The sequence below is a fragment of the Ictalurus punctatus genome, chromosome 12, assembly GCF_001660625.3.
Source record: "Ictalurus punctatus breed USDA103 chromosome 12, Coco_2.0, whole genome shotgun sequence".
Lineage (NCBI taxonomy): Eukaryota > Metazoa > Chordata > Actinopteri > Siluriformes > Ictaluridae > Ictalurus > Ictalurus punctatus.
Genome location: NC_030427.2, coordinates 23,106,308 through 23,131,998, shown reverse-complemented (window position 1 = coordinate 23,131,998; position 25,691 = coordinate 23,106,308). Strand labels below are relative to the sequence as shown.

General features: G+C 37.0%; 1 protein-coding gene across 1 annotated transcript; it reads left to right on the top strand.

Moving 5' to 3' along the window:
- zmym4.1 (zinc finger MYM-type containing 4, tandem duplicate 1) lies at positions 1 to 25,524 on the top strand. The gene is made up of 28 exons (XM_017482314.3): positions 1 to 162; positions 2,149 to 2,984; positions 3,346 to 3,447; positions 4,331 to 4,386; positions 4,487 to 4,645; positions 5,978 to 6,053; positions 6,296 to 6,542; positions 9,693 to 9,855; positions 10,443 to 10,655; positions 11,521 to 11,671; positions 11,899 to 12,014; positions 13,134 to 13,343; positions 14,043 to 14,193; positions 15,490 to 15,665; positions 15,784 to 15,952; positions 17,257 to 17,424; positions 17,913 to 17,947; positions 18,560 to 18,701; positions 18,964 to 19,076; positions 20,360 to 20,531; positions 21,186 to 21,389; positions 21,480 to 21,586; positions 21,865 to 22,012; positions 22,485 to 22,636; positions 22,753 to 22,867; positions 23,265 to 23,513; positions 23,616 to 23,757; positions 24,258 to 25,524. The coding sequence occupies exons 2-28, from the start codon at positions 2,183 to 2,185 to the stop codon at positions 24,469 to 24,471; spliced, it is 4,752 nt and encodes a 1,583-aa protein (XP_017337803.2). The 5' UTR covers positions 1 to 162; positions 2,149 to 2,182; the 3' UTR covers positions 24,472 to 25,524.
- Positions 25,525 to 25,691: the final 167 nt, after the last annotated feature.

Here is a 25,691-nt window from a genome sequence, read left to right as displayed (position 1 = left end):
GGAGTGTACATCAACAACAGCGTGCGGAAGTAATTTAGCGAGAGTTCACCACGCTCTAGTCCCTAATCTCCTTCGTGTATGTTTACTGATATCTTCGCACGCTGCAGATTATTGTGCAAAGCGTGTACATGGGTCTTTTAGCGTGACTGCAAGCAATCTGAGGTGAGTATCTTCAACACACTTTGCACTGGGGCTAGTTTGCTAGTTTAGCGCCACTGCACAAATGGCTGAAATTTGTGCTGCTGGTCATTTTGTTTTTGCGCCATACCGAAGTTCAGTCCCAAATCACCTGGTATTTGGACACAAAGTGCACTAGATAGCATTCAAGACGTCTTTAATTCACATTCTGTGTAGCGGATTTCAGCCCCATTTCGAGTCCCATTATGAACTAATGGGGTTGTGTGTCTCGAGCTACTTGTGCTACCAGTGTTATTGCTGTTTGTAAACACTGGGTGTACACACTGAGTGTACATGACTTTATGAGCTATTAAAGCAATCTCAGCTTTGTTGAACTAAATCCCAAAGCTGATAAAATAACACAGCTCCTGCAAAAGTTTATTTTATTTTATTTTTTTAAAAAGAAGTTTCCCTTCTGAGAAAAAAAAAACATTCTAATGTTTTCCATTACAAATACCACTACGAAAAGATGTTAACCATTAACACTATTACCAAATGGTTTCTATTGCCTAGTAGGATGTATTAAGAATGTAGGTCCTTAAGGCAACACATTATCAGTAGAGATGCACAGGGATCATTACAGTTTCCATTAAAACCAATACAATTCCCATTAAATCCATTACAAATTCTGTGAGGGTTTCTATTGTAGCAGGGTTTGAATGGGTTTGGACAGCTCTTTAGTCACAATATACTGTAAGTGCACTGCATAAAGTATGTATATGCATGTGTGTTTGTGTGTGTGTGTGTGTGTGTGTGTATATATATATATATATATATATATATATATATATATAAAATTTATATATATATATAATTTTTATATATATATATTATTTATATATATATATAATGTGTGTGTGTATATGTATATATATGTATATATATATATATATATATATATATATATATATATATATATATATATATATATATATAAATATATATAATATATAAATTTGCCTTACATGTCTAAGAGCGCAATTTGAGATTTGACCTTAAATTCCAATGCTGGGTGTCACTGTTGGTGCAGCATAATTATGTCAGCTACATTTAAATCCACCTCACAATTTTTTTTTATTGCTATACTTATTGCTGCTACAATACTATGAAATAGTGTACAGTTTTCAGCCCATGCCCTGTGTATCTATTGTTCTGTTTGGTGTATTTATTGCCCTGCACTCGTCTCACGCTGTTGTAGAGTGCACTTTATTTAGTCTTGCATATTGTTCTGTGTTGCACCATGGCCCTGGAGAAACGACATTACGTTTCAGTTTAAACAAGCTATATAGAGGAATGACAATAAAAACACTTGACTTGACTTGTGCCAATGTCAGCTATTCTGTTGAGTCAACAATGGGTGCCAGTATTGCCCAATATATACATTTCCATTGGACCAATAGACTTTCAGCCAAGAGCCAACAATTTGAGTGCAAACATTGGGCCAATAGACTTTCAGCCAATAGCCAACAATTTTGGTGAAAACATTGGGCGAACAGCCAACAATTTGGGGGCAAACATTGGGCCAATAGACTTTTAGCCACATTTAAATCCACCTTGCCAGTGTTGGGCCAATGTCAGCCATTCTGTTGGCCCAATGCAACTTTGTCCAGCAGGTCAGTGTTGGCCTGCCATGTCCAGCAGACACCATTAAATCAAGTTTAGTCCAACAACAGCAAGTTTATGATAAAAAGTATGCCTTTCCCATTGTTGGCTCAACATTTTCAGTGTTGTTATGTAAAATGTTGTTGCTTACATTAGGCCAGTGTTGGACCAACATAACTGGAGTTGTTATGAAAAGTACTTCTTTTCCAGTTTTTGGCCAGTGTTGGGTCAACATCGGTAGGGTTGTTGTAAGACTTCACCAGCATTTGCCCAGCATTAACCAGGTTTCTGGATTAGGTGAAAAACTAGAATGTTGTTGAAATGGATGAATGTTTTTCATATCAATCCAATGTATGTGTTGTCTTTTAGACTTCTAAATATATAAGAAGAGACAGATACACAGATGGATGCTGCTTTACTTGTTGAAGAGGAATCTGCTAGTGTAGGGGCTGTGGATCACACAAATGATGCACAGAATACAAGTTCCTTCAGCCTGGACCTCTCAGATATCGGGCAAAAGGAGGACTTTGAGAAAAATAGGCATGAAAGTCAGGATGGCAAAGTTATAGAGATGGATGAGAAAGACAATCAGATTAGCCATGAAAAAGATGAAGAAAAAAAGCCTGAACGTGGGGGAATGAGTCCACAAGGAACAGACATAAAAGAGGAGGATATGGTGTCAATACATGAAAACTGTGGGCAAGAACTGAAAGAGTATGAGGACATTGCTGTGGAGAAGAATAATACCAGCCTGGAGGAGGACGAGGAGAAGGTACCACTGGTAACTTCTGATCTAAGCCTCCAGCAAGTACTTGACGGAGATTTGGAGGAGACCAGTGATCACGAGCACGCTGAAGTGAAACAGGAAGATGAAGAGCTAGATAGGAATATCATTTACAATGTGACAAACGAAGAAAAAGAGGTGGATGAGAAAAATATGGAAGAGATGGAGCATCAGATGGTGCAGGAGACATCAGAGGATAAGAACAACAAAACTGAAGAAATGGAGCATGAGAGTTCAGAGCAATATCAGGAACCCAAAGTAAATGAAGAGAACAAACAGGATGGTTTATTTGGGGCAGTTATGCCTGAAGTAGAGGATGAAAAGTGTGACAGCTCTGCTGGAATAGCAATGGATGTCAATGATGCAGACGACAAGATGCAGGTGGCTGTTCCAGAAGATGCAGAAGCTTTTGTGAACCTAGGTAAGTGATCAGACAAACATAACAAAACAAGTTACAAGCATTGTTAAAATGTATCAAAAATACAAAAGGCTGCACATCTGTTTCTGATTCTTGAATGGTCATTCCAGCCAGACACATTATCAGGTTGGTTCTCTGACCGTTTGGCTCAATCAGCCAATGGTTTGGAGGATTTAAATGGTATACAACTTCCTTCATATACCTATGAAGTGCATAGTGATGTGCTTCTAGATGTAGTAGTAATTACGTAATATGTTGTTGAAATAATCTATATAATTGGTTCCTCTAAACTGGTTTCAGCATAAGCAGGATTGTTCTTTCCAGTTTTATTCAGAGAGTAAACATTTCCCTCCTGTTTTTCTAGTTTCAGTTGAAGCCAAAGCTGAAAGCCCATTGGATGAGCGAAGTTCTGAGCTGGTTTCTAAAAGCTCATCACAAGACTCGTCTGAAAGTTTGAATACAACAGGTATGGTAATAATAATCACCAATATGTGTGTGTTTTTTAAAAGTAATTAATTAAAGTATTTACTAAAAAGAATTATGATACCTCTATTCATCAGCATTTCTAAATTGCAGTATGACTTAAGCTGCTTTTGTTCAAATGGAAGCTAATTTCATGTTTCTCGTTCATTGACTTGACAGTGCTTCCTAGTTTTCCTTAAGTTTGGCTCTTGAGGTTTTTGATGAGCCTATATTAGATTTAGTAACGTATGTCAGGAACTTCAAAGTATATTAATATAATCTAACAATTCTTTTTAATAGGGCTGGGTTGTATATTGATGTAATATCAATATCGTGGTAAATGATTACGCGATTCACTTCAGATTTATCTTTGGTATGGTGATTTATTTTATATGTTTTTAATAATTACTAATTAAATGGGACTGAATGGATGCTGTTGATTTGCCGTAATAAAAAAAAATAATTCTTTGTAGGCATTAAAGAAAAGTATCGTCAAAGTCAGTTTAACGTCTTTTTTTTTTGTTTATTTTACTACTGCTTTGCCGACAGTTTGTTAGCTAAATTATATATCGTGATACGTATTGTGTACTGTAAGAAATGTCCTAGTTAATGTCCTAATGTTTTAGAGGTATCGTGATATGATATTTTTGTCATATCGCCCAGCCCTACTTTTTACCATATGGACATCATGAAGAAACTTAGAGTTTCTAAAAAAATATTTAAAAATGCCATGAAGACAAGCTTAAAAAAATTTTAATACCTGGCTGAAATTTTGGGCAAATTGGAGGCAATTACATTGGATGGTCTTGGCCATCAACACTTGTAGGTTGCATTATGATGTCAGTGTTTTTGACTTGCATATTCTGTCATTTATTTTTGTCCAACAGAAAACCAACCAAATCAGGATTTGAAGGATTTTGAGAAGGATCTGCCAGCACATACAGTGAGCAGCTGACCAGCAATCACTTCTTAAAGCACAAATCTAACGAGAATGTTTGTGTGTATGCATGTAACGTTCTAGGCATTATCTCATTCCTTCCCAGCCAGAGCATTCTGTTCATCCTGAAACGGTGGCTGAGAAAAAGACGGCTCCCCCCACTTCTGTGAAGATCAAGGATGAACCAATGGATGAGGAATATGAGAAAGCTCTTGGTCCTCAGGCTCCAGCTGGAAAGATAAAGGATGAACCAGACACATCTGAAGTGAGTTCTAGCTTGCATTTCAGTTAAGAATTTTAATGAATGAATGAGGCTTTATTGCTCACATATACACTACAGCACAGTGAAATTATTTTCTTCGCATACCCCAGAATGTCAGGAAGTTGGGGTCAGAGCGCATCATCAGCCATGATACACTGCCCCTGGAGCAGAGAGGGTTAAGGGCCTTGCTTAAGGGCCCAACAGTAGTAATAGTAGTAGCAATACAAATGGAATTACACAGGACGGGAGTGTGATAGGAACATAATCAACGATGGGATGGTGTGATGCAGGCCAAACACACCAAAGTTATATTATTATTATATATATTAATACGTTACATTTTATTTTCAAACATCAGCACATCCCAAAGTTTATTGTACCGTTTATACCACAGCAATTTCCCAACGACTACATTTTTTAAAAATGTATTAATGAGTGGTGCATCTTGCTTTTTCTCTCTTGATAGTTCAAATGTAATGTTGTGGAACATACACAAAACAAGTTTGTTTCTTTCGTCACTTATGTTGTAGCAGCTATAAACATTCATTCCCTGACCAGCTGCCTTTTTTCCACTCTGTCTTAAAAAACTTGTCATGTCTTGTTAAAAGGAGGACAAGGTGGCTTAGCACCTCTAGGGTTGGGGGTTCGAGTCCTGCCTCTGCCCTGAGTGTGCAGAGTTTTCATGTTCTCCCAGTGCTTCGGGGGGTTTCCTCCGGGTACTCTGGTTTCCTCCCCAGTCCAGAGACATGCGTTGTAGGCTGGTTAGTATCTCTAAATTGTCAGTAGTGTGTGAATGTTAATGTGTGTGTGTGTGTGTGTGCGCAATTGAGCCCTGCAGTGGGTTTGCTCCCCCGCCTTGTGCCCCGAGTCCCTTGGGATAGGCTCCAGACTCCCCGCAACCCTGTGTAGGATAAGCGGTACAGAAAATAGAGGAATGGTTGTATTGTTAAAAGACTTTCTGTGTCTTACCCCAACTGGTACAAAGTGCTAACCTCGGAGACTCCTTCTAAAAATGCAAAATAAATATCTTACAGAAAGCTTCATCATATCAATGATTACTGTTTATTATTAGATTTAATCGATATGCAGTTGATTTCTATAGAAATTATAGCATATTAGAACGAGCGCATTAATACGAATTACAAGCAAGTATCACCGTGAGAGCTGCTGTTATAGAAAATTAATCAACACCTTCAGACCAATCAGAATCGAGAATTCAGTAGCACTGTGATATAATTTCAGTACATACCTTGCTTAGTTTTTCGAACATTCATGGTGAAAGTTTCAAGGTTTTTTTATTGCACTTGAAAAATATTTGTGATGTTATGACTGCAGGAATTTGGCCAGAAGACCTCAGAGCAGATCAAGATCAGTGCTGTCTTCTCCGTCGGTGGAAGCTCTACGGCTTTAGGTAGGAAACCGTGTGATCATTTTGTGTGCCGCATGTAGAATTTTTATATATACGTTTTGTGTTTTATCATATTTTATTAAAATTTGCTAAAGTCCAGTATATTACTCCTCAGTCATACATTGTTACAGCAATTAACATTTTACCGTATCTGAAACAACTGATTCAGCCGAACAGTTCAACTTTGTTTAAAGTTGTTTGCGTTATGTTTGTTTACGTTTGACTGTTGTCTCGTTACTACACAGGCTCTCCAGCTGTGGCTACTGCAACAAATGCGCCATCCAGCACCTCAGTGCCCTCGAATCCAAGCTCTGGCAGCTCTCTGTGTGTGGTGTGTTCAGGTTGTAAAAAAATCCTGCTTAAAGGCCAGACCGCATTCCAGCGTAAAGGCTGCACTCAGCTTTTCTGCTCGCCACGCTGCCTTTGCAGCAGCGCATCCGCCGAGTCCGTGCTGTTGCCAAGCTTGAAAAAAACCTGTCATTACTGCTTCATGTGAGTCTCGTGAAGTCGTCACTTATTTAAAAAACATATATAAAAATTAAAAATTAAATTTGACAAAAAAAAATTACGACAGTTTTAAATGTAAAATATCGGTTGGAATTTATAAACAGTTTGATTTCTATATGTCATTAAATTTTACTATATGTATTATTCAGTGTTACTATATATATATATATATATATATATATATAAACTTTTGTAATGTAACTAATTTTTACAACTTTACATTTTAAATAGATAACTCTTTGGTGCATTGTGTTCTAAGCAGGCTTAGAATCGATGTTGGTTTATAACTTTTTAAGGTACTTTAAAGCTTAAACTAGGTTTAGACTGAATGTTTCTCGGCCCAAAATTTTGCTGTCAAGAGCAAAAAAAACACGAACTATTTGGTCATGAGACGACAACTGTGGTCTTAGTCACATTATGAGGTCATGATGTGATGTGCTGATTTAGTACCATTATGACCTCTTGTACAGTGAGACACGTAATAATCTTAGAAGACTGCTGCATTGTTAAAGAAAATGTAACAAAGTTACTGTAATTTTATTTGTCTTCCACAGTTTATTGGAGTTGAAGTTAAATATAATTATAAATTATATATATTTATAATTATAAATATGAAGTGCAGACTTTCAGGTTTAATTTGAGGGGATTTACATCCAAAATAGATGAACAATGTAGGAATTACAGCACTTTAATATGTAGTCCCCCCTTTTTAAGGGACCAAGAGTAATTGGACAAACTAACATAATTATACATTCAGTTTTTTTAATACCTGGTTGCAGTCAGTGACTGTGCCAGTCATTGATCACCAAATACTGGGTTTCTTCCCTGGTGATGCTGTGCCAGGCCTTTACTGCAGCTGTCTTCAGTTCCTGCTTGTTCTCATGGTGTTTTGCTTTCATTTTTGCCGTCAACAAATGCACATCAATTGGATTCAGGACAGGTGATTGACTTGGCCATTCAACTTCTTTACCATAAAACTTCTGGGTTGCTTTTGAAGTATGCGTCGGGTCATTGTCCATCTGCGAATCTGTGAAGCACCGTTCAATGGGTTTTGAAGCATTCAGCTGAATCTGAGCAGATAATATAGCCCTATACACTCAGAATTCATACTGTTGATTTGTCAGCAGTCAAGTCATCAATAACTACAAGGGATCCAGTTCCACTGGCAGCCATACACACCCATGCAGTAAGATGAGGCGGTACTTCGACTTATGAGCAGTTCCTTCCCTTCTCCATACTCTTCTCTTCCCATCACTCTGTTACAAGTAGATTTGTCTCTCATCTGTCCATAGGTTGTTGTTCCAGAACTGTACTGACTTTTTCTAGATTTTTTTGTTTTGTTTTGCAAGTTCTATTTTGGTCTTCCTGTATTTGAGGCTTACCAATGGTTTACGTCTTGCATTTCCTCTCATGTATTTACTCTGGTGAAGACTTCTCTTGATTGTTGACTTTGACATAGCTAACCAGTACCCACTATCCAGATGAGGATGGGTTCCCTTCTGAGTCTGGTTCCTCTCAAGGTTTCTTCCTCTTAACATCTTAGGGAGTTTTTCCTCATCACTGTGGCTATCGGCTTGCTCAACTGGGATAAATTCACTGAATTTATTAGTGAATTGAATAGCCTTAACTCCGGGAAGGTCTTTTTGATCTGGTGAAGGGGTGAACTGTTGTGAATGGGTTTTTCTTCACCAGAGAAATAATTATTTTGTCATCCACCAGTTGTTTTCCGTGGTCTTCCTGGCGTTTTGGTGTACCTGCGCTTAACAGCGCTTTTTCTTTCTTTTTTTTTTTTCTTTTTTATAAAATAGTTGATTATGCCACACCTAGCCTGTGGACTTCATCTTGGGAGTTAACAGCAACAGATTTCAAATGCATATTCTGCACTTTAAATAAACTCCAAATATTTTATCTGCTTACTTGTAAGTGAAATAATGAGGGACTAACGCACACCTGGCCATAACACAGCTGAGCAGCCAATTGTCTACTAGAAGTATTTTTGATCCCTTAAAAAGGGGGGACCAGATGTAAAAAGTGCTATAATTCCTACATCATTCAGGCAATTTGAATGTAAATACCCTCAAATTAAAGCCGTTCTTTGTCAATGTGCAAATATGTATGGACGTGAGTGTACAGTGCATCCGGAAAGTATTCACAGCACTTCACTTTTTCCACATTTTGTTATGTTACAGCCTTATTCCAAAATGGATTAAATTCATTATTTTCCTCAAAATTCTACAAACAATACCCCATAATGACAACGTCAAAGAAGTTTGTTTGAAATCTTTGCAAATTTATTCAAAATAAAAAACAAAAAAGCTCAAAACTGCGCTGTGAATACTTTCCAGATGCACTGTATGTACAGTGCTCTGAAGAAAGTATTTGATTTCTTCTGTTCTTCTTGTGTACATCTCATATTATCGTTTCAGAAATTAAAACAGAATCTAAGATATAACAAAGGCAACCTGAGTAAACAAAAAATACCGTTATTAAATGAATGTTATTTATTGAAGCAAAGAAGTTATCCAATACCAACTGGGCCTGTGTAAAAATGTTTTTGCCCCTGTAGTTACTAATTCCCCAAATCTATGAAACTGCATTGATAATGGGGTTCAGCTGGACTACACACAACCAGACCTGATTACTACAAACCCTGTTCAATCACATCAACACTTGAATAGAACTTTTTCAACAGCATGAAGTTGGTTAAAAGGTCTTACCCAGTAACACATTATGCCAAAGTTGAAATAAATTCCAGAAATTATGAGGAAGAAGGTGATTGAAATACACCAGTCTGGGAAGGGTTACAAAGCTATTTCAAAGGCTCTGGAACTCCAAAGGACCACAGTGAGAGCCATTATCTCCAAATGGAAAACTCGGCACAGTAGTGAACCTTCCCAGAAGTGGAACATTGGAGATAGATGTTGGATAACTTTTTTTGCCTTACTAAATAAATAAAAACTGTATTGTTGGTTGCCTTTGATTTATGTTGTATTTTGTTTGAAGATATAAAACTATTTAGTATGAGATATAGATAAAAAACACAGAAGAAATCAGGATGCGGCAAGTACTTTTACTGTTTGTGTGTATGTTTGAGTAATTGTCTCTGATCATGGATTCCTCCCTTTATGTCTGTAGGGGCATTCTCAACCCAAAGGATGTTATCACTGCCTCTGTGGATTCAACAAAGGCAGTAAAGGATTTCTGCAGTCAGAAATGTCTCAGCGCCTTTAATTACAAGAGGGATTCTGCAAATTCTGCACTTGCCACAAAATGCAGCATGTGTCAAAAAGCATGCGCTGTAAGTTCAGCTTTGATTGCTTTTTAAAAAATACCCACTGCCCAAAAAAGTTATTAGAGGACAGACCTGACAACCTGCTACACAAGTGCACTGCTATTGGTTGTGACTCAAAAATACGGCAAAACTATCTTCTTATTTCCCCGCCTTAACAAAAACACCAAATGAGCCAGTCGACCTGTAATAATTGATCATTTTGAACTCTCTGATATTAAGTTCTATCTCCTGGAAGCCCCGCCCCTTTACCCATTTCACAGTAATCTTTTTGCTCTAATCTTCACTCAATTTTACACGTTCTTATTCAAGGTTGGCAGGTCTGAGAATGACATTAGTGATAAAGTCTCTGAACAGAAATGCTTGTTGCTATTGAGGCTACTGTTCTGTACATTTGCTTTAATTTATGAATGGAACACTTCACCTATTTGCACATCCTGTGCATCACTTTGCATGTTGCTGTATGCTTATGTATTTGATTCTACTGTATATGTGTTTATAGTTGGGATGATGATTGAAATCCACTGGAATTCATTGTATTAAAGGACAAGGTGTAGCTGTAAGCTTTGCATAACACTCTTTCTCTCCTCTCCAAGATTCGCCATGAGGTGAACTTCATGGGCAATCTCCATAAGCTATGTAGTGACACCTGCTTTCACCAGTTCCGCGCCTCCAATAAGCTCAGTATGAACTCCTGCGTAACTTGTGGAGAGTACTGCTACAGTGGCGATGGCAAGAGTCCATCTTTGTTAGTCGATGGCACCGCTAAGACGTTCTGCAGCCAGAAATGTGTCTCCACCTTTAAAAAGGTAGTGTTCAGACCACTCCGTGGCCTTTTGTGCTATGCTTGGGTCTTCATTTATATGATTCTTCCCAAAATGGACAGACAGCACACATATAGTAAAAACTGATTGACTAGCATTGTCTTAAACAAGCAGCTGAAATAAGCAAACTATAGGAGCTAAATGAAATATTGGATCCATTTCATTGCAAAATAAAAAAGCAAGCAAAGTTTATGAGAAGAAACATCATTAAGTAGTTCCACTACTGCAGTCAGTAACATTCTTTATAAAAAGCATGGACACAATTCTAATAACTAAGATGGAGTATTCACCCCATCTTTTACATTTTTTTTTTAATTATTATAATTTTATTTATTATAGTTAGCCTGTTTTAATGTAGTCACATATTTCACACGTCCTACACACTTACATGTTTAACAGACTCCCATCTCATACAGAGACTCGCCTCATACAATGGCAGTTCATGTTTAGAATAATCAGATTGTCAGTAGAGTTCATTAAAGCCCTGATGTCGGTTGAAGTCTCTTAACTTAAGTAAGCCGTGGTGACACATAGTCCCAGTCTTCTCATTCGATTCAGAATGCCTACTCTTGTGGACTCTTACACACAATGATTCATAAAAGCATCATAAATGTGCAAAAAAATGTATGTTAAATTCACTATTAAGAACGTATTACCAAAAATTCTGTTGATTGTACACTATAAATACAGGCCAGCTGGGAAAGAAAAAAGGGGGAAGTGGGCATCGCAAGAATTTGGGGCCCTTAAAATTATCTCTCTGACTAAAAAATAAAAAATAATGTTGAGAACCCCTGGCTTAGAGCCAACCCATACCTACTACTGTCTTTGTTTTATTGCTTGATTTCTGCAGAAGTACACGAAGGTTGTGCCCTGCACGATGTGCAGAGTTTATCGAACCATAACAGAAATGGTGGAAAACATAAATTCGGAGGGCAACACCGAGCTGTTCTGCTCCTCTGCATGTGTGACTGCTCACAAAGTGCAGAAGGTCAGCTCTTCAGGTAAAGGTTTATGCTTCACGGTAAAGTCTGTTTAAAGAAAAGCATGTCATGGTCATAAATGGGGATAAATGATAGATAAGTAGCTGAACATACAAGGAATGTAAATATATAAGATGTATTACACATTGTTACACAGTGTCTCAATCCTTTGCATCAATAGTTTGTTCTTGCTGTTTCTCTCTCTCTGTTACTCTCTCTCACACACACACACACACACACATATTAAGGTTCTGCACTAGAATGCAGCCACTGTAAGAAGGTTCTAGTGCCTCAGTATCACCTTGCCATGTCCGATGGTACCATCCGCAACTTCTGCTGCTTCACCTGTGTGATCTCGTTTCAGGTATATTTCAGTCTTTGTATACTGCAGAACATTTAAAATACTCGACAGTGTTTTGTCTACTTTGGAAATTTGTAATGTAGTAATGTTTTGTTAGCTAGGTAAGTGCATTAATACAAACTGAAGGAAACAAACAAGATGATGAATTCCCATGGTAGAGTTGACTGTGTAATCATAGTCCTCATCCCGACCTGGTATAGTTTTTGACAAAAAACATCACCTAGGATATAAGCTATGGTGTTCTGTCCTTCTCTCGTAACAGAATAATCTGACTAGCGTCATCATTTTCTCTGTACGTTCAACTGCGAGATGACTTATCCTTAAAGCAGGAGAGTTATACGAGTGCATTTCACTGCACTTTATTTTGCTCAGTTTCATCAATGTTTCTACATAATTCTAAAAAGATTGATTGTCAGCCTGAGCATGAAGTCTACCCCTGTCCTGTACAGTACATTTTGTTTGCAGTAAATCTTAAATTAAATTATCAGTCGTATAGGATGTTTCTGAGGTTTTTTTTGTTGTTGTTGTGATTTACTAAGGTCAAAAACGCTCGAATTTGCTTTTTTCAAAATTTGCGATGCTTGCTTGGAGAGATTTTTGTGCTTTTTTTGCGAAAGTGCAATCAATTTCAAGTGAAAATTTTTGCATGGTCGTTTGCAGTGATGTTAAATGGTAAATGAGACCCTTTAGCTGCTCTCATGTGCGATGCACATGAATTGAAGAGGGCTTTAGCTGAATGCGCGCTTTGATGACTTCACATGACCCGTCTTGGCCCAAACCTGTTTAAAATCTGCAGTAATTTTTAAAAGTCGTAAGTTCCTCTGAATATTGCAGAGTTTTGGGGTTAATTTCTGTGATCAAATATCCTGGAGGGACTGAATTATTAGCAGTACAAGCCATATTTATAGATTTAGACTCACAAAATAGCATAAAGCCCTTTCAAGATTCATTGCGCTTTGTTACGGAGCTGTTACAGAAGTGTCTGTCATGTCTCTGAATGTAAATATTATTTTGTGTTTTTATTTATAAAACCATCTACGTAGTTCATATCAGAAAAATCATCTTTTGTGAGGTGCCATTTCATGATGTTCCTTGTTTTTTGTTTCCCTCTCTGTTCTATAGGATACCTTCAACAAGACAAATACTCAGAGCAACCAGATTAACGTTGCCCCTTCTCTTAGCACCACTCAGTCAAAGTCTGCCCCCACAGTGCAATCTGTATCTGCAGAGTCCAGCTCACCTAACTCAACCCAATGCCCCCCAGGGACCAAATTCACTTGTGCACAGTGTCAGCGTTTGTTCTTCTCCAAGCCTGCGCTGCTGGAATTTAAGGTGCTTTCTTGTTTTCTTTGTGTGGACTGACTGAGGCCATGTATTCAGTATATTCAAAAGCTAAATTCAATCCTGTGCAACATTGGACATTTTATTTTTGTGGAAATTTAATCAAAATCAAATTTTCGTTTCATTCAGCCCTTCAGCATGTTTGGCTACAAATGGTTTGGTTGCAGTGGTAATTACTGGTGAAATCAGCCGTTGCTGAGTATGCCACATTGTTCATTCTGAGACTGTCGATCTCAACTCCTGACCAAAGATTATTCTTTAAGATCTGTGATTGTGCCTGTGACAGCAAAATCAGGCTGAAAGTCATAGAGTGGCTGGCTTCTGACAGATGATGAGCCAAACACAAATTAAAGAAACATAATCACTGTTTTGCAATGATCATTTCAGTCTTGAGGTTTGAAAATTGAAGACAAAAGTCCACGTGCACAAACCTAAGAATATACAGGAGAATTAAAATGTTCTGCACAGAGTTAAGGAAGCAAGGTTCGTATACAAGCGTCTCCAACCTTGTTCCATTACACGAAGATACTCATTGCTGTCATACTCTAAAGGGCAGGCATCACAGAATATTAATTATAAGGGTACCGATACTTTTGAAACCAGTGTTTTGCAAAATATGAAGAAAATTTGGTGTCAATGTCATTTGCCATGAGATCCCAGAGCTTAAATATATTCTGTATAATGTTACAGGGAAAGATGTACGTGTTCTGTGATAAGACTTGCACGGATGAGTTCAGGAGGACCCACTACATCATGGCACAGTGTGTGTACTGCAAAATCGAAAAGGTGGTGAAGGAGGTGAAGAGGATTAACAGTGTGGACTGCTCTTTCTGTAGTGAAGGTGAGGTTCTGCTCTGTAACGCGTGGCTCGGATGGGTCTCTGACCAGAACGGGAAGTTATAAAAAGCTCGGGATTTTTTAGGTGCAAGTTGCTCCAGCTGAATGCAAGTTTGACTGTAAATCACAGTGTGAAGTTGATTCTAAACCATGCAGTTTAAAAACGAACACAGTGTAGAATTTCAGTTGTGCCACAGACACTTAAGATACGTCACAGCTAGTAGATGCTTGTAGATTACCCAATCAGAAATAGGAAAAACTGTATCCACACCTGATACACAGGGAAGTGATTTAATTCATTTAATATATATTTTTTGTCTGTGTAATAAATTTACTTCAGATTAGTTTTATGAACTAATTTTAACCATAGATAAATGAATAAGATCAAAAAGGGTTGTGTTGACTCAGTTTCTCTGTTTCTTGTGTATGTGTTTTATACTGGTGTGAGCTTGTTCTGTTCTGCTGCTTGAGATCTCCTGCAACAGATTTAATGAGATTTTAGGAACAAACCATAGCAAATATGATCTGATGATATGATATCGATATTGTGAGAAATGGTCACAATACACTTTTCGGAATATCTGTGGATAGCTGCATATAGTTTAATTATATATATATATTTTTAAAGTAATTACAAACTGAGTGGAAGCAGTTAATGTTAAAATCAACTTGTACTTAATAGAAAAATGTTACTTTATTCTCTTTTTTTTAATAGATTTTGTAGATTTTCTCTTTTTCAATGTTAAATATTTTTTATTTATTTTTATAAATTAAAATGTATTTTTAATTTATTATTATTTTTACAAATAAGCATAATTTTACATGTAGAGTATTTATAATATATGCATAGTATATGTATATTTGTGTGTATATTTTCTAATGCAAAACATAATTTTTTAATGCTAGAAGTTTTGAGAATCGTGATGATATATTTTGGTTGTATCACCCACTTGTATCTTCGTGCGCGTTGAACATGAGTACAACTGAAAGGTCTCATTTACCAACAAACATTAATGTGAAAGACAATCCAAGTAGATTTATGCAAAAAGCACCAAAAATCTCAAATTAAAAAAAAAAAAAAAAACTACAGAAAAATTTAAAGCATTTTTGACTGCAACAATCACCAAAAAAAAAAAAAACTCAGTGTAATCCTGGACGGACTGTCATAGCATTATTTTGTATATCATAAGATTAGTAATATGTCTGCTTTTTTTCCTTGATGATGCACCATCAGCTAGTCTCCCCATGTTTATTGAGCAGGCTTGCCACACAAATTGAATTGTCTCCAATTAATCCACAGGCTGCAAACTTCTGTACAAGCATGACCTTGCCAAACGCTGGGGAAAGAAGCACTGTCGCAACTGCCTCTACTGCAGCAGCACTTCTCAGTCTGTAATGACCAGCATCTTTTCTGGTAAACAAGAGGAGTTCTGTGGGAATGAATGCCTGTCCCAATACACCTTGTTATTCTGTGAGGTAAAATCCCAGAATATTTTCTTTCTCTCTAGTGTCCTGCTCACAGAAGAAGATATGTTAAAATGTCATGTGTTAAAATGTTAAAAAGGTAATGGAAATGTATCTCTGCAACACACAGGTGGCCAAATGCACCATGTGCAAGCGTGCCAGGAAGATGACCGAGTCAGTAAAATGGCTGAATGAAATTAAGCACTTCTGTAATCTGAAGTGTTTGATGCACTTCTGTAGCCAGCAAGCATGCACTACAGCCTCTCCTGTAACTGGTGCCAAACCTTCTCTTATGCAAGGTAAGACGAGTTTCATTTAAACATATCCTTTCCAAAAAGCAAAACCAATATGTGAGTAATTACATACAGCAAAATGGACACCTATGGTTTAGCCATAGCATTTACTGTTTTTGACCCTTTGCTACAGCGATACGGGAGACCTGGATACTACACGTTTCTGTTTTTTCAGTTAAAGAAGAGTTCAGACTAAAAGCGAATAAAATTCACCCATCAGAAATGACAATTCACTGAAGGGGAAAGAGCGCAGGATATGAAAGATGCATTTGAGGTTACTTTATCTAGGAGAACTTTAATCTATGAATTTGCATATCTTGGTTTTGTGAGCTAGTAGAAAACTAAAGAGTGAGAATTTTGCACTGCTGTGCTGATAACCAGGTTGTTCAGTAATAAGTGCAAACAATAGCATTTTGGGTTTTTTTTGGTGAAAGACTACATACTTCATTATTTTGTATACTTAGTTTCTTGCAGAATCTGCAAAATGTAATGAAATAAAATAAGAGAGATCATAAAAATTGCCAGACACAATAATAACTGAATTTGTTACAGTTCAAAAGTTAATAGGTTCCTGTGCCAGTTCAAAAAGTTAATGTGTGTCGTTACCCGGATGATCAACAACTGTGTTTGTTTTGTGAGAGTTGTTCATGAGTTCCTTGTTTGTGCTGAGCAGTTAAACCGCCCACTGTTCTTCAGAAAAATCCTCCAGGTCCTGCACATTCTTTACTTTTCCAGCATCTTCTGCATATTTGGCTGCTTTTAGACAGTGGCTGTATGATGTTGAGATCCATCTTCTCGCACCGAGGACGACTGAGGGATTCATACACGACTATTACAAAAGGTGCAGACATTAACTGATGCTCAAGAAGGCAACACGATACATTAAGAGCTGGGGGGGGGGAGCTCATGAACAACTATCACAAGGAGCTCATGAACAACTATCACAAAACATAAACACAGTCGTTGATCATCCAGGTAACGACACACAGTATTAATAATCAAGCGTATGTAAACTTTTTAATTTGTGTAAATGCAGTTGTTATTGTATCTCTTGTGGACTATATGTAAACATCTGTTATATGAAATAGCTTCTTCAGTGCAGAACTAAATAAAAAAGCATGCGATTTTAATGATCCCTCTTACTGATTTTAAATTATTAACATTTTGCAAGTCGTATCTAAACTTATGACCTCAACTGTACACATTCGCAGATTGAAAGGCCATTTTGACTCCAGAATGGACCAGTTAAGTGAATTAAATCACCACTACTTTTCATTTAGCACTTTCTTGCATCACATTGTCTTATCTAGCATCGACAGTGCCGGTCTCCATAGCACCTGCGACCCATTCTACCGTCTCCAACATAACTCTCCCATCACTGGCACCAAAAGAGGCCACACCTGTTATTGCCAATGTTATATCTCTATCCAGTGCTACCAATGGACAGCCTAGTGTCCTGGGAAGTGCAGCATTGCAAGGTAATTTTTTTTTCCTTAGATTTTGGCGTCATTCAAATGATTTCTGAAAAAAAACCATTATAAAACTGTAATTGTTGTAAATGATTGTGCATTTTTAATTCATCACCTACTGTTATGTGAATATTCTGAAGAGATTATGTGAGAAGATGACAATCAAAAGACCACCATGCGCTTGGGCCATGTCCAAAACAGCATATTGTAACACAAAATAAAATTATTATAGTATTTTAGCCAACACAGCGATGCTTTCCTGGCTACCATGACAACTGAACAAGGCTCTGTCCAATACTGCATAGTATCATATTTGATTATTAAAATATACAGTTGTATTAAAAATATATTAACCTTCATTGTGTATTCTCTTAATTGATACTGTAACTTTTCCACCTCTGCTAGGCCAACATTTTGGCCTTTTAATGAATTAATTAATTGATTTTTTATTTTTTTTTGCACTGTCCACTTATACGATTTTAACTTTTACTTTTCAGGAACTGTCCCTACTGCTGTGAAGCTATTAGGACATGTAAGTGGGAGTATCAGAATATGAATGCTAGCTAATTATTTAAATTGTCTTAAATTTGACTTAAGTGTGTGGTTAGGTACCATGGACAGCAATACCATGAACGACTCCAATGCATGGCCTTCATATTACACCAGAAGCGTATTGGAAGTGGCACTGTTGCAGTACTCTTACCCTGGCTAGTGTATAATGAGATTAAAATGAGCTTCTTCACCTTGTACAAACAGTAGGGGTTCATATCTTCTATACTCAGATTTTGGTTGGAGATGAAACCTGCAGGAAGTTAGATGTCAAGGAAGAGGGTTCGTGATCACTGATTTAGAGGAACATGACTCGAGTTTCTTGTCATCAGTGTTTGAGGTGCAGCAGTACAGCATGAAATTGAAATGGGGCATCCACCTGTTGTTGGGTCAAAACTGTCAGAGTAGCTGCTGCAGCAATGGCCATGCATGGTCAAGACTTCCATTAAAGGGCTGTTTTGAGTAAATAGTGAGCAAAAAAGATATCCAGATAGTAATCAGTTTTAAATCATGTGTTCTTTCATAATAGCTTAATTGAGTAAAATGAGTGTTAGTTTTTGGTAATTGATTAAATAAAACATATTGTTGTTTGTAGGCCAGCACACAGACAGATAGCGTGAAGCCGCCGTCTGCTCCCCCAAGAATTCTGAAGAACAAAGCTCTGCTCTGCAAACCAATGAACCAGAACAAGGGCACGTCCTGCAAACCCAACAACTCTGATATTAACACACAAACAGGTACTGAGCAGATCACCTTGAAGATCCCACAGAGATGAGTAACTTATATCTATAACTATACCAGTGTTTGTCAAACCTGTCCTTGGGTACAGTTTTGCTTTCTCCAAGCTCCAAACACACCTGTTACAGGTATTTGTTACAGATGTTCTTGATTGTTGATCTCTTTTCCCTGAGGACCAGTTTGGGAAACATTGACTGACATGCATAAATGTTTAATGATTCAGTGCAAATGTACAAGTCATGTTCACAAATCTGTCCACAGATGAAACCCCACCTAAAGTAATAGTGTTACCCTTACCAGTACCGGTGTTTGTTCCTGTGCCTATGAACCTCTACACACAGTACACACCCCAACCTTTTGGACTTCCTTTTCCGGTGAGGTATTTCCTGTCCAGTATAGATCACTGAACCTAATTACTTTTTCTTAACTCCATTCACGCCAACTAATTTCTGTATGATGTACTGGTATTCAACAATACATACGGTGCCTTGTGTAAGTATTCACACCCTTGTATTTTGCTATTTTTTGTAGTGTTACAACTTTGAAATGAAGTGGACACATTTGGGATTACATGAACACAATAGTCCTTGTAAATATTTTAGTGGAACTATATTGTTTGCACAATTCTTTCCAAATAATAATAAAAAAAAACTTACTAAAAGTAAAACACAAGTATTTTATCCCTGTTTAACCATAAATTAGTTAAAGTGCAACCAGTTGCCATCAGAAGTCCCATAATTGAATGGAGTCCACTTGTGTGCCATTAAATCTATATACAGTATCTCACAAAAGTGAGTACACCCCTCACATTTTTGTACATGAGCGATGACACCAAATTTAACACACCTGTTCCCAATTCACTCCTGAGACCTTGTAACACTAACAAGTCACATGACACCGAGCTATTCAGATAAGTCCAGGAAAAGTATCAAGAGTTTGATTACTAACAATATACCATGGTGTACCTTTTAAATCCTTAAAAAAAAAAAAATATATATATATATATATATATATATATATATATATATATATATATATATATATATATATATATATATAATGTATATATATAATGTGTATATATATATATATATATATATATATATATATATATATATATATATATATATATATATATATAATGTATAATGTATGTATATGTGTATGTATGTATGTATGTATGTATATAATGCAAGGTATATGGCTCAAACACACCTCTGCCTAGATCAGGCCATCCAACAAAAGTTAGTGACCATGTAAGGAGAGCATTGGTCAGAAAAACATTTTGCACCTTGCTAATATCAGATGTGCAAATCAAATGGTACAAATACACATTTTAATGCCAGGACGTTTGGAGGGGTGAATACTTATTCAAGGCACTGAAATATGAAATGCACTCTTCAAAATGACAATACCATATCTTATAGTTAGTTCCTTTTATCTGATAGAAAAATTACCATCCTTCTAAAAAATGGTTGTCATGTGCCCAACACACTAGAAGTGATGTGATGAAGTTAATTGGAACTGAAATGATTGTCAAGAATTTGTTTTTGGTTAAAATGCTGCCCACCGTCTTGTACAGGTCCATACAGTATTGTACATACAAAACTGGTTACGTTCATTAATGTAATATCACTGGTTTCTGTGCTCACTGTAGGTGCCAGTACCCATGTTTCTGCCCACTACTCTGGACAGCGCTGAGCGAATAGTGGAGACAATTCAGAAGATCAAAGAGAGAATTCCAGATAATCCGCTGGAGGCCGACCTGATCATGATGGCAGAGATGGTGGCGGAGGACAGTGAGAAGGACAAAGCTGTCTCCCATGGAGGTGCATGAACAAAAAGCACATTTTCATGACCTTGATTTTATATCCGGGCCATTAGATCTAAAATATGGTATTGTCAAATCATAGACAGAGATAATGTAGTGCGATTAAGATACATTTAGTTGAATGAATTATAATAAATAGCTATTAGAGAGAGATTGTGCATGTGTGAATTACCTGCATCTGTGCCGCATCTCTCCTAATAATGAAGCTGTGAGTTATGTAAATGGTTACTATAGTTACGGTTGTTTATAGGCAGCATATTAATTTATTAAATAAGCGTATTAATGATCATTAGACTGACCGGCAGTGCCTGTGGTGTATATGGTTTTAACACGCACCTTCTAGCCAATCAGAATAGAGTATTCTGACAGACCATTGTATTTAAAAAAAATTAAATAAATAAATAAAAAAAATGAAAACTTGCTTTTGTTTAAGCCAATCTTGTGCATATTTCATATGCTAAAAATCGAGAACAATTCTAGGAGAGTCTGTAGAGTCTGGCGTCACTACAAGTGGTCTGTATTTGCTCTTTGCTTGTAAAAATTGTTATTACAAATTCATTGCACAAACTATTAAAGGTTTAAATGGCTCACTAATGTCTGATTCGTTCCACTCTGGTTAATGCATGGTGGTATGTTTTGTTTTTCCACTCAGACCAGGATGATAATTTTATTGAGGATTTCGATTTGGAAGCCCTCTCCAGCCACCTAAGTTGGGAGGATGACAGCATCTCGAGTGCCTCCCGATGGGGACGTAGCTCGGAGTCTGAAAAAACGGCTCCATCCAGACAGGCACAACAGTCTCCCAGCCCACCCCCACAAGACCCACAAATGGACCTAGAGGCAGATTTTCCAGTTGGTGAGAGCTGTGAAGAGCATAACTTTCAGTTATATTTCATATAGTGTACTTGCTGATCTGCTTTGAGTTGACCTAATTTGTGATTGGCAGAGTGCTTTGAGCATTTGGAACACCACACACAGGAGGAAAAGACCGTAACCACCACCAGGTCAAAAACACGCAAGAAGAACCGTGATTGCTTCTCTCCGAAAAAACGAGTATGAACATCAGTCAGCTTCATGCTTCTTCATCATGATCATACTTTATACAAAATTGTCCATTCATTGTACTTACAACCGAGTATCATAATCTGCCTTATATCGCAGTCCTGCAGGTTGGAATAGGCATCACACAGCCAGAACTGCACAACTTTTAAACCTAGATTGAGATCTAATACTTGTATTCATACACCTCCTACATTAGTAGGATTTTATCTTCGTACTTGTTAATATAATTATTATGTTGAGAGAGCTGAGTGTGGTGTGTTTAAATGCAGGCCCGTAAACGTACAGAAGCCGCTCAGTCATCAGCAGCTGATGTTAAGCATCCGACTAGAGTGCACACCAAATATGGCGTTCAGGCATGGAAGAGCTGGGTACGCTGGAGGGAAATGCAGCCTAATCTGGAGATGCCCAAATTTGGCTGTGAGTCACTGCTGAGTTGTTACTACTTACTTACTAACTTAGTAATTTACCTTCTTACTAATTTACCTGCTTACTTACATACTTATTTACCCACTTATCTGCTTACTTACATACGTATATACCCACTTACATACTTATTTATCTACTTATCTATCTTACTCATGTACTTATTTACCCACTTACTTGCTAATTTACCTACTTACCTGTTTACTTACTTAATTATTTAAATACTTACTTATTTACCTATTTGCATGTTTACTTGCGTATTTACATTATTAACAACTTTCATACATATTTACCTACCTACCTGCTAAATTTACCTACTTACATACTTATTTACATACGTACTTACTTACATGCTTAACACTTGCATGTTATAACACCTCCAGATTTTTGGGGGGAGGGTATTTATTTGTTTATTTATTTATTTATTTTTACATCTGGCTATCTAAACTCTGATTTACTCAACCAGCACGGAACATTATGATAAAGGAGGACCTGTTACAGTGCAGCACAGCTGAGCTAAGTTACGGCCTCTGCAAGTTCATCAGTGAAGTTCGCCGCCCTAATGGAGAAAAGTACAGTCCAGACAGCATCTATTACCTCTGCTTAGGCATTCAGCAGGTAATGAACTGTATTCACATGGTTTATTCAGAATATAAAGTACAAAAATTTAAGACTTTTGTCCAAAAATAAAGAACTTTAAATAAACTATTTTCCCCCTTTTCTTTTCTGTGCAGCACCTTTTTGAAAACAGCAGAATGGAGAACATCTTTGCTGACTTGTTCTACACCAAATTCAGTCAAACTATGTCCAGTTTACTGAAAGACTGGAAACCCACTATACTTCCAAGTGGTGAGATACAGACATACAATTTATATTACTAATGTGTAGTCTACGATAGATATTATTTCTGCAAATATACAGTATGTCCTGAATCAAATAATTAAAGCACTGATTAGACTTTAGAGATCCTTTTTAGAGTCCTTTTCTCTTCACTTTAAATTTTTAAAAAATTGTTCAAAAAAAAGAATCAGATACAATTTATAGGTAATTATATAGCTAAATTTGAGTTAAAATTTAAAATGTTGTTCTGATGTGGCCCATATATATATATATATATATATATATATATATATATATATATATATATATATATATATATATATATATATATATATATATATATATATATATATATATAAAGTGTGTGTGTGTGTGTGTGTGTGTGTGTGTGTGCATGTGCGCACAGGCTACGTGCACTCTCGAGTGGAAGAAGAGTATCTATGGGGGTGTAAGCAGTTGGGCGCTTTCTCCCCGAGCGTGCTCCTCAACACTCTGCTTTACTTCTGTACCAAGTTCTTCAACTTTAAGACTGTGGCGCAACACCGGCGCCTTTCCTTCGCCCATATCATGCGCTGCACTCGGTCACACAGCAATGGGACCAAGATGTCCTGCCTCCGCTTCTACCCTCCCGTGCACAAAGAAAGCAAAAATGCATGTTAGTGTTTGCCTGAAGGATTGATGAAAGCCCCAATAATATTTCATTTACTGTTAACCCGTCATATTTGCATTACTTCATTTGTACTTTCATTTCCTTCAGCGAATGAAGATATAGATGGTGTCCCTGCCAAGAGGAAAAAAGAAGACGAAGAGGAGGAAGGAGTCGTGCTGGAGATGCAGGAGAATGTAGAAAACCCTCTCCGCTGTCCTGTTAGACTCTATGAGTTCTATCTCTCCAAATGGTATGGCAGTGATCTTGGGGATGCTGTATTCATAATTCACTGCTTATAATTCTATATTTTGTAACACTGACTCATGAGTAAGGAATAATACATGACAAGGTGTGGCGTTGTAAGGCTGGTAAGGAAATGATCATTGTAGTTTCTATAAAGTAAGTGATAAAAATTGTGATAACACAATTTATTAAAGATTGTTCTTTAATAAACATAATAATGTAATCTTTGGCAACTTGCTGTGGAATAGGAGGAATCAAACACTATTTACTACTTACATTTATATTTTCATACTTAGATTTGTTTTCTGTGACTGTCCCTTGCCCTCTATTAGAACTAAAAAGCAACGTACCATTTATCGTTCTACATTCTTGATACTTTCATTGAATTTTCTCCTTTCATATCTTCTTTCTTACTTTTTTCTCTCATTTTCTAGTTTGCAAATATTAGAAACAATTATAGTTGTCATATTACACTGCAGTCTAACACAAGTCTTTTGATCCTTCCAGCTCAGGCATGGTAAAGCAACGCACATCTGTCTTTTACCTGCGTCCCGAGCGCTCGTGTGTCCCCAATAGCCCCTTGTGGTTCTCCCACATGTCACTGGATGACGGGGAGCTGGAGAGCATGCTCACACGCATCCTCACCGTTCGAGAGATCCACCTGGAGAGAGAAAAGCACCTGAACATATCTGAACCAGACAACCAAACTGATTCAGAATAATACAACAGTGATTTGTACTTTCACAGACTCGAGGCTTTAAAACAGTGAAACACTTGTGTTCTAGCAGGAGGAGATCAAATCCTCGGGGATGGTTCTTTTTATTTTACATGGCCACATTGTGCTGTGCTGAGTGCTTGCTACGGATCTTATGATATTTGAGACATTGTTGAGGACATAACAGTGCTCTCTAATGCGAGTGTTGCTGGACTCCAAATCCATGAGCTTACAGTCTTCATTTCAATCCTGTAAATCATTCTGCGGTGCTTCGTGTTCAGTTTGCGGTTTATCATGGCGTGTTCAAAATGCTTCGTAATAAAATGACGTATTATTTGACATTACACCGTTATAACTATTGACACATTTGAAGAATCGCTTCGGTTCTGCGTGGCAAAGCATGATACTAACTGTTGTATAGTGCATTTCAATTACCTGCTTGAGTAAACTCATTCTCATTGTGGAAACCATTCATTCACTCCGTGTGGTATTCGGCAACACTACAATACAATAGATTGCCTGTTTCAAGGTTTCACCCATTTTTTGTCAAAGTATGTATTATGGTTTGGAATCAGTGTTTTTGTTTGATTTTATGAAATCAGACCTTGTCTCAATGTATGTCTAAGAATGCTTCCACACTTCTCTTTTGTGTTTGAGTCCAGATTTTATTTTCTTTATTTTTTTATGGTTAAAAAAACATAAACCAGCAAATCCTTTTAGTAATTTAAATAATTAATGATTTAAAAAAAAATAATTAAATAAGTCACATTTCATGATTTGTTGAAAAGAATAAAAATTAAATACTGATGAAGTTTTTCTCAGCAGCGCTACAGGATACATTGATAATCTTGTGTTATTTAGGCAGTATAGCTGAACATTATGTGCCGTTTTCCTTTCAACGCCGTATTTTTACGCATAAATCTGTTAAATGTCCCTTATTTACCAGTGCAGATTTTCGTTTGATATTATTTTGTATAATTTGGTGTAAGAATTGAATTGGAAAATTAATGAATGTGAGATGCTGTTACCTGTTTGTCTATCAGCATGGCCTGAACCTGAGGTCTGAACATCATTAGTGATATGTCACAAGTTTTGTTATTCACAATCACAACACACACAAAAAAAGTGCTTGAGCAACTTTTGTCCCTTCACTTGTTTCTGTTGACTCATAAGCTAGAACATTTAATAGTAATGAATAGAAGGATTGAAGTGTTACACTTTACCAA